General features: G+C 41.9%; 1 protein-coding gene across 3 annotated transcripts in view; it reads right to left on the minus strand.

The window, feature by feature from the left end:
* The window catches only part of Inpp5f (inositol polyphosphate-5-phosphatase F), an 87,883-nt gene extending 80,901 nt beyond the window's left edge, over positions 1–6,982 (minus strand). For all 3 annotated transcript variants that reach the window (XM_071610846.1, XM_027930200.2, XM_071610847.1), the window contains exon 1: positions 6,701–6,982. In XM_071610846.1, coding sequence (XP_071466947.1) covers positions 6,701–6,797 — 97 coding nt within the window. In that variant the 5' untranslated portion in view covers positions 6,798–6,982. The remainder of the gene's footprint in view (positions 1–6,700) is intronic.
* Between the last annotated feature and the right edge of the window lie 2,893 nt (positions 6,983–9,875).

Here is a 9,875-nt window from a genome sequence, read left to right on the forward strand (position 1 = left end):
TGTTCTTTTCAGCTCATTTATGGCCAGTTGACACACAATGATTATGACTGAGATCAGCTAACAAGTAATTATTTGTTAGAGCCTCTGTGATATTGCTGTTACCTCTCAGAATTGTATTTACAACTCAGTCTATATTTTAAAAGGTTATGCTTTAAAACATGTGAACAGAAATATTACAGTTTGCAAAAAGACACACAGAGACAGTAACACAGCTTGTAAAGATCTAACACATTTAAATCCCCATAAAAACCATGCCAAAATGAGGTTAGACTATGATTCTGAAAATGCACTGAATCAATAGCACAGCTGAACTGGTTTGATTTTTCCAATAGTCTAGCACCTATATACAAATTCCTTCATAAATCACAAAGACCAAAATATCGTTTTTGGCATGAGGGTCAGTGTTGGAGTTGGGGGGGTGGAATAAAGATGTCTATGAATCCCATTTATTTTCATTCAAAAAGAAAAAATGTATTGAATTTTAAAGGCTTAAGAAGTAGATTTCTCGGATAGGAAGGGCAGCAGAATAGACATTATGATTGATGTATGTACATTCCATGTATGTATTATATGTCAAAATACATTCTGCTGTCATGTATGACTAAAAAAAATAAAAATAAATCGTATGGTTAAAAAAAAAAAAGAAGTAGATTTCTCCTGTAACTTAATAAAATGACAATGAGAAATTGGCAGGTTTTTTCTTTTAAAGTGGCACAAGAGGCAGTGTTCTAGTCTTTTGTTCTTATAGTCACCATGTAATGCTCCCAATATGCCCTTTGCGCTCACACCATACAGGGTAGATCAGGAACTAGAATTATTTCTTCATTCAATACAACTTTTTCAGAAGATCTGCTGAGAACCAGGTACTACAGACCCACTGATGAGTATCCTTTTCTCTCTCCATATTAGGGCCGTTGTAGGGTGCACAGGTGGAACAATGCTGCTGGGCATCATGGAGCAGCACCAATGCAGCCAGACTCCCCAAAGACCCCACTGCCAAGGCATCTTAGTTTCTGGAACCTACAGATTCTACCTTAAAAAGGTTTGATGGTACTATCCACTAAAGCCAGTTTTTGGCAGGGCCTGGCCAGAATACAAGTATCTAGGAACCAGGGATTCTATAAAGGTTTCTTCCATCTTGAAGGTAGGTGCTTGCCTTAACCATTTTTTTCTCCTTCATCCTATCTCTGCTTTGTATGCTTTAAAAGGTTGTGCCTGAAATTAGATCTTGGACTCTTGCAAAGCTAGACTGAGAAAGGCTTCAGGTTGCTATCACTGGAGGAAAACAGTTTGCATCCACTACATATCAATGTTTCTGCTCAAAGATGTATCCTATATCTATGTCCTTCCAAACTGCAGATGTTCTAAAAACTTAAGAAGAGAAACCTGATAAATTGACCTGAGCAGGAAAAACTACTAGCCGATCTATTACATAACAACACTCCTTGTAACTATATAAACTAATTTTACAAGAAAGGAGGCAGAGCAGGCATAAGATCAGATAAACATCATTATCAGCCTTTTCATCCTATATGGCTCACTCTTCAATGTGCTGGCTTTAACATTTGGGGGCTATTTTATTCTATATATAGGCTACTATAATGATTATGATAATTAAAGATACATTTCAGCTATTATCCATTAAAACATAAATCCTACAATCTTGTAATTCAGAAAGTAGAAAAGTTTATAAACCATTTTTGTCAATAATGAGGAAACTCTGGCTTTGAAGCCATTTGCTGAGTTAGAAGCCTGGTCCTCCCTCTTAATTCTGGAGAAACTAAACAAATTATTTCTCTGTCCCTCAGTTTCTTCATCTATAAATGAAACTAACAATGAAACCTTCTTCCTGAGTTTTATTGTAGGGCTAAAATAATACATATAAAGGACTCAGAAAAATACTCCACGAATAAAAGCTGTTTTATTAGCTAATAATCCAGATTAGCTGGGATGACAATATAAATTACAAATACATTCACTGGTCTGTAAAATCTGATTCCAAAAATAACCAGTCACCCTAGAAAGACCCTTAGTCAACCCTCAAACATAGGGAAAGGGGAGACAATTTTGCAAAGATAAATTTTTTTCTGTCTTCAAATTAAAAAATGCACAGCTAGATATGGTGATACAAGCCTATAATCCCAGCTACTCAGAAGGCTGAGGCAGGAGGATTACAAGTTCCAGGCCAGCCTGGGCAACTTAATTAGCCACTGTCTCAAAATAAAGAAGGGCTAGATCAATCCCAACACACACACACACACACACACACACACACACACACACACACACACACGGCTTCTAACTCAGCATGAAGCTTCAAAGCCAGAGTTTCCTCGTTATTGACAAAAATGGTTTATAAACTTTTCTACCTTCTGAATTACAAGACTGTAGGATTTATGTTTTAATGGAAATAGCTGAAATGTATCTTTAGTTATCATAATCATAGTCATTATAGTAGCCTATATATAGAATAAAATAGCTCCCGTGTGTGTGTGTGTGTGTGTGTGTGTGTGTGTATAAAATAAGGACATGCATTAAAAAAAGCAGACTTATTCAACTCAACTGCTAGTCTTAAAATATGGATAAAAAGTAGTAAGGAATATAAAATTGCTAAGTCTTCTAAGGAACTGAAGACCAAAGACACTGGTTATTCAACAATAACAAAATGATTTATAAAATTTAAATGTAGTTAATAATTAATTTCTCAATTAAAATGTACTATTACATTTTGCCATGGTAATTTTTCAATTTTTAGCAAACACAATGTCTTAAAAAGGTAAAGATTCAAAACTTTTTAAAAAGTAAAACCAATGACACAAAACTCTAAATAAACTGAATACAGGAGATAAAAAAAAAAAAAAGTAGAAATCCATATTTAAGTGTAGATTGTCACAACATAATGCCTTTTTATTTTTATGTGGTGCTGAGGATCGAACCCGGGTCCCACCCGTGCTAGGTAAGCGCTCTACCGCTGAGCCACAATCCCAGCTGGATTTCTACTCTTTAATTTCTTTTTTTTTTTTTTTTCCCTTTGCAATGGAATCCAGAGCCTCATACATGCTAGGCAAGTGCTCTGCCACTGAGCTACACACCCAGTCCTTCTTTTTAAATTTTGAGACAGGGTCTCACTAAGTTGCCCAGGTTGGCCTAAAACTCCTGATCCTCCTGCCTCAGCTTCCTGAGTGAGATTAAAGGTGTGTGCTATCACGTCTGGCCTATAACTACAATTTCTTATTCAAAGTTAATTTCATATGACATAGAAAAAAAATACTTTCATTATCAAAACTTGAGAAGGAAAACATTTTTATTTTTGTGAATTCTGATAGCTAGTAACCCTCTGCCTCCCCAAAAAGAATGAATGTCTACTGGTTTTCATCATTTAGAGTATCACATTTCTATATATAGTTCACATGCTCATGAATGTTGTGTGTATGACAGATGCTTTGAGATCTTTTCATGGTCACTCAGTCTCAGAATAGAATAAGGCAACACAGAGCAGTAAATTATATAACACTGCCATATCAGACAAAGCCACAAGGGCTAGTGGAAGCAATTTTAAGACTAAAGAGATAAGATTATATCACTATTCCCCAAAAGTGGATTGTGTTATATTTAAGTCTTTAAAACTACAATTCTTATTCTCAGACATTAAACTCTACTCTCAGGAAACCACTGAATATGTACACAGGGTTTTGTCATTTTCCTGGGAGAAATTAAAACCTCAGTATTTTTCTCTGGTGGTTATTACCCTGCAATAGACATAAGCATCTATCAAAAAGCAGTACTATGCCTAAATGTAGACTACTCCTTAGCCTTAGAATTATTTGAAACATCAGAAAAATAATACTCAGTTATTTAGCTAGGAAAAAATTGAAAGACCTTTAACAGCATTAAAAAGAAAAATAGGAGCACCACCCAAAAAATAAATAAATAAACAAACAATGCTACATCAGTCAAGGAAAAAAAAAAAAACAGAAGTACTCCTTTCTTCATATTTCCTCATCCAGCTGGACAGAGATTTTCCAGCCCAATTAAAAAGATACTCAAAATAGCCTAAAATTAGTAATAAGCAAAACATAGCATCTTCTTTTTAAGGCAATGATTTAACTCAGAGAAAACCTGAACCTAAGTTTTATTCAGCTCAACTCAACAAAAAAATGTCTTCTGTGTTCTAAACATTCTAAAGCCTAAAGATACCAAGATGAGTAAAGTATAGTCCTTGCCTTGAAGAATGCACTGTCCACTGGAGACAAACTATCACTAGGTGAGATGGAATATGCCTATGACAATTACCTGGGAAGCTAAGGCAGGAGGATCACAAGTTCAAAGCCAGTCTGGGCAACTTATCAAGACTCTCAAAATAAAGTAAAGATTGGGGACGTACCTCAGTGATAGAGCACTTGACTAGCATGTGCAAGCCCTAGTACTGGGGGGGGGGGGGGGGGTCAAACTATTATTACATGGTATAATAAAGAAGGGCTATAATGGAAGTGTGCACTAGGTACACTAAGTACCTGGAAACACAATAAAGGTGGCCAATAATTCTACCCCAGTCATAAGGTTTAGGTGAGCACAAGGTGGGGATGGCTTCGGAGTTGCATTACACAAACAGCTAGGCAGAAAAAGGGGCTAAGAGTAACAAACATTCCAGCCTAAATCTCACTTTAACCTTAAATATCAATTCTTATTATTCTGATGTCTCTAGGAAAAAAGAAAACTCCTGTCTCAGCTATTCAAATGCAACATGTAAAAAAATCACAATGTCCACAAGCTTTTTTGGTCTTATCATACTGCTGTGTGATAAAGAAAAGGGCTTGGTCAGTAATCTATTAAGTTGAATAACTAATAGGAAACAACCAAAGATTGTAAACGCTGACCCTACAAACAATAGCAAAACTGGCCATAAAGGATAGGGGAGGCAAGTCCAATAAACAGAATTTCAAATAATCCCATATGTACCATGTAGTAAATTAAAATGCCACTTTAAATAGCCATATTTAGGAAGGATATTGAGTACAAAGCAAGATAAACCATTTGGTAAAGTTCGGGGATTCTTTATTCACTGGGAACATCTAAAGATCAAAACAGTGGTTACTTCTGAAACATAAAGGCCTCTTCCTTCTTATAGATTATTGGTCTATTTTATCCTGTGGTCCAATACATTCCAAGAAGTTAGATAACTGCAAAGGCTCTAGCTGTTTCATTTGTTTAAAAAAAGTTTTAAGTTTGCCTTTCAATATGGACTCTGGATAAAGAGCAACCCAAACCACATGACTTAATCCAAAATTTAGGACCAGGTTATAGTTGAGAAAACTAAGATGCAGAGAAGCTGGTTCTGTCCAATGACTTCATGATGATCTCAACTTCCAACCAGCTCTAAGGGTCCAAGGTCTTTGACTCCAAGAAGTTTGCTTTTTTTGAAAACCTTGAATTTTACCCAAATTTGGAGGGGGAGGGAAGCCAGGTTAATGATCAAGTCAGGAAAAAAGAGAAAATGACAGAATACTGGGCAAAATTATTTATCTACAATGTCTGTCCCAAGATCATCAGGAACCTTATGTAGATGCAGTAGTTTCTCCTCCTTTCTGAAGAGGAAATAAAATGTAATAGCAAGAAAAATATAGGCAGAGTGTAGAAAAAAAGAAAAGTTTGTTGCTGTAGCAAAGCAACTAATAGGACATCATAAGAAAGCAGCAGGGCCTGCCAAGAAGTGTTCTGACAGAATGGAAACTGCCCTGTTATCAAGTATCCCAACTCTACAAACTCTTGGGCACATTGCTCTTCACCTGAAAAAGAGGATGCCACCACCTGTGCGAAAAGGAGGTTGTGGGGATTGGGAATAAGGTTAAAGGGTCTGTCTTTGGAAACTATCTGATAAATGGTGACAAGCTGATCTGAAAAGTTCATTTGAACTTTTTATATTTTTCAATTCATACCATGTAAATCTTTGTCTAGACGCATGCATGGAAGAATTACAAGGAAATGTCCAATGCTTGGGCTCTTTCTTTTGAAAACTCAATTCTCCCATTTTTCCTAAAGTGAAAAGATCTTGTGTGGTTAAGAGAAAGGACTGGCAAGCGGGAGGGGCCGCCTGTGCCCTCACAGAGGGAACCGACTGTCAGCTCTCTGAGGGCAGGCGCAGCAGTTACCATCCGAAAACTTCCCTACAGCAAACTGAAGGCTGCAGCCCCAGGCTCCTCTAAGGCCTTAGGACACCCAAAACATGGGCCCACAGTACTTCTTAAACATCCAAACTCTTCAATACAAACTGTAATACTACAATTGAAGACAGGTGCCTCACATCGAGAGCCCATGAGGTAACCATCACCAAGCCGCACTTATCAATAATAAGACACTAGGAACACATGGACGGCAACAGAAGGTTCCACGGACTTGGTGGAACTGGAACCCAGAACCTCGCGAAGGGCTGGGAGAAGTCCTCCAGGGGGAGGCCCGAGGGCCTCCGAGCGCCTGCCAGAGCTATCCGCCCGGCAGGACCCCGGCCCGGGACCAGACGGCGCGCCGGACGCGCAGGCGGTGAGGGTCGCAGGCCCTTTTTCCTCCGCAGAGGGCAGGGCCGCGGGCGCCAGGAAACTGACAGCTCGCCCGCCCGCGGGCGGCGGCTCTCGGCGGGGCCGGGCCGCGCCCCCTCCGCTCCCGCCCGGGCCCAGGGCGCCCCAGCCGGCACCGCGCGCCTCACCCGGTCGGAGCTGGAGGCCGCCGTCGCGGCGGCTGCACCACAGCGCGCGCTCGCCCTGCTGCAGGATGTAGTGGTCCTTGGCTTGGAAGAGCTCCATGCCGGCCCCGCGCGCCGAGGGAGGCGGCGGCCCGCGGGGGGCGCCCAGGGCGTCCTCGTCGGCGCGACCGCCTGAGCCCGCGCCTCAGGGAGTGGTCGAGGACCCGCAGAGCCGAGTAGCTGGCCCGAGGAGAGCCCCCGGTGCCCAACCCGCCCGAGGAAAATGCGCCCCGGCGGCGGCGGCGGCGGCGGCGGCGGCTGCCGAGGAGGTCGCTCCCCCGGCACCTCCCCTTCCCGGGCTCCTCCCCCGCACCTCCCCACCCCCGGCTCCGCCCTCCCCGGGAGCCTCCCCCGACCCACCGGCCCCACCCCTTTCCTGGCTCCTCCCCCGACGTCTCCTCAGGCCCCGCCCTTGGCTCCGCCTCGACTCTCCGGGTCCGCCCCTTCCTTGCCTCTTCCAGCTGCGTTTTTCTTTTCCGTTCTCACTGCGGGCTCGCTTTGCTTTTCCGGCTCCCAGCACCTCCCCCTGGGCTTTTCCTCCTCCCTTGTCTGTGGCTCCAGCTCCCGGGCTCTTCCCCCGGCCCTTCCCTCAGCGGTACCGCCTTCCCGCCTGCGGCAGCCTCGGGCGGACCCTGTGCGCCTGGCTGAGTCAGGCTAGACTGGCTAGCCACCCTCCTCCGCGCGGCCTTTGGGGCAGAGGCCCACTCACTCTCCCACCTTCCCATGCGGCGGGTTATTCATTCCTTCCATTTTACCCAAAAAGAGCCAGGCCGAGTCCCTGAGTCCCCCTCTTCCTCGGGCACAGTCCCTGAGGGCCCAAGTGCCTGCAGAGAGGGAGCCTAGCGAGGAGAGCAAGCCAGAAGTGTGACCCAAGGTGCTGGCTAAAAGGCTTCATCCCAGGCCTGGCTATCCACTGAGCACAGGCAGTATAGGCAATTCCTATTAGAAATTTGTGACGTTTGACAACAACAGGCATTCAGTAAGTGCACATCAACGAGAAGGATGTAACAACCAAAAATACACAGTGTTCACACGCAGCACAGCGTTAAATGGTGAGAAAGTACAGATGACCATTGTGCCTGAATTAAGCATGATGGGTTTGAGGATATTTCATTCAGGGAATCAGTTAATGAAGTGGAAGACATGTAGTTTGGCTGGGTAAGATGGCCCGTATTACCTTGAAAAGAATGGATTTGGGAAACAAGGCCCCCAGTTCCAAATCCAGCTCCAAGTCTGTCCAGCTGTATAATCTTAGGGAAGTCTTGGTCTCAGATGGCAACTGAACTTTTATTACACTCCCTGTTACATAAACCAGTGAGTCTTTCTCCCATCTCTTGTCTTCTCTAATGCCTTGGAAGGAAATGGAAAAAAAAAAAAAAAAAGGTGATAAGAAAAGGGAGGTAATACCTTTCACCTTCTGCTCAAACAAAAAATGAGAGGGCCCAAAAGCAGGAAGGACTTGCATTTCTACTTATTTCACTCCACACTGATTTCATTGTTGAATTTCCATAGCAGAAAACAAGTACCATAACAACAAAATGTCCTGGAATCTTTTTCTGTAAGTACTGTGCCTAGTGGGCTGCCCAGACATCTCAATCATAAGTATTAAGGAGATTGTGCTTAGTGTATCATATATTTTTTAAAAATATTTATTTAGTTGTAAATAAACACACAGTATATTTTTTTTTTCATGTGGTGCTGAGGCTTGAACCCAGTGCCTCACACATGCAAGGCAAGTGCTTTACCAGTGTATGCGATTTGAACAAAGATAATGAGGATAAGAAGTTTCAGCAGAACCATCAGTTTCACATTTATTGTTGAATTCAGCCATATGTTGTCTTTCCTTAGCAAAAATGAGTAATGAGAAAAACTTTTGAAGACAGTATGTCCTACAAATTATTTCAGTATTTTTAAAGAATCACATGAAGATGAAAAAAAGCAATGTTTTTTAGTTCATTAAAACTTTTCCCCTGATTTCTGTTGGTTTTGGGGATTTGTTTTCTTTCTTTTTTTTTTGAGGGGAGTGGTACTAGGGATTGAACCCATAGGTGTTTTTCCACTGAGCTACATCCTCAGCTCTTTTTATTTTTATTTTAAGACAGGGCCTTGCTAAGTTGCTGATCCTCCTGCCTCAACCTCCTTAGTCAATAGGATTACAGACTTGTACCACTGCACCCAGCCATGAAGGAAACTTTAATCAGTGTAGCTACACCAGGAAAACAAAGTACCTATATTCTTCTTCTTCTTTTTTTTTTTTTTTTTAATGTTTGTTTAGTTGGAGATGAACACACAGTATCTTTATTTATATTTATGTGGTACTGAGGCTTGAACCCAGTGCCTCACAAATACAAGGCAAGCACTTTATCACTGAGCTACAGCCTCAGCCCCAGGACCCATATTCTTAACCCTTTCTTTCTCCTGATGTTTTAAATCAGTGATTCCAACCCTGACTACCTATTAGAATCACCCAAGAGTTTTTCAAACATACCAATGCTTAGACCTCAGGCTAATTAAACTAGAATTTAACTGTGGAAGGGTCTTGGCATTAGTATTTTTTTCCTAAACTTCCCAGATAATTCTAATGTACAACCAGGATTAAGTGCTACTGTTTGGAATGAAATTAATTAGAAAAATTTGCCTGACAGCAGCTTGAAAAAACAGCAATCAGTCATTAAGGCCAATGTATGGAGTTGGTCACCTATAAATTCAGAGTTAAGTAGAGTCCTTAGGAGAGAGGAAAACTTGGCAGGAAGATGCTTCTATAATCTGTGTGGCCCAAATGTAGACTACTATCTCAGTGAAGCTCCAAATGCAAGCTCAGTTTAGGAGTATGCAAGCTGAGCAGAATGATGAAAAAAAAGAAAATGCTTTATTCCTAGGACAAGTTGCATCCCCAGTCTCCCGGGACAGTTACCTTGCCTTGCTCCTGCTTTGGAGTTTTTGAGGGACACTGCAACTTCTCCCCTCCTTTAGTGACCCCTCCTTGGCCTGTGGCTGTGCCAGCATTCATCAGCCTCTTCCAGCTTTCTAATTCAAGGTCCTCCTGCCTGGTGTCACCCAGGTTATAATGGAAAGGTTTTTTTTGTTTTGTTTTGTTTTGTGGTGCTGGGGATTGAGCCCAGGGCCTTGTGCATGAAAG

This window comes from Marmota flaviventris, chromosome 4 (assembly GCF_047511675.1).
Source record: "Marmota flaviventris isolate mMarFla1 chromosome 4, mMarFla1.hap1, whole genome shotgun sequence".
NCBI lineage: Eukaryota > Metazoa > Chordata > Mammalia > Rodentia > Sciuridae > Marmota > Marmota flaviventris.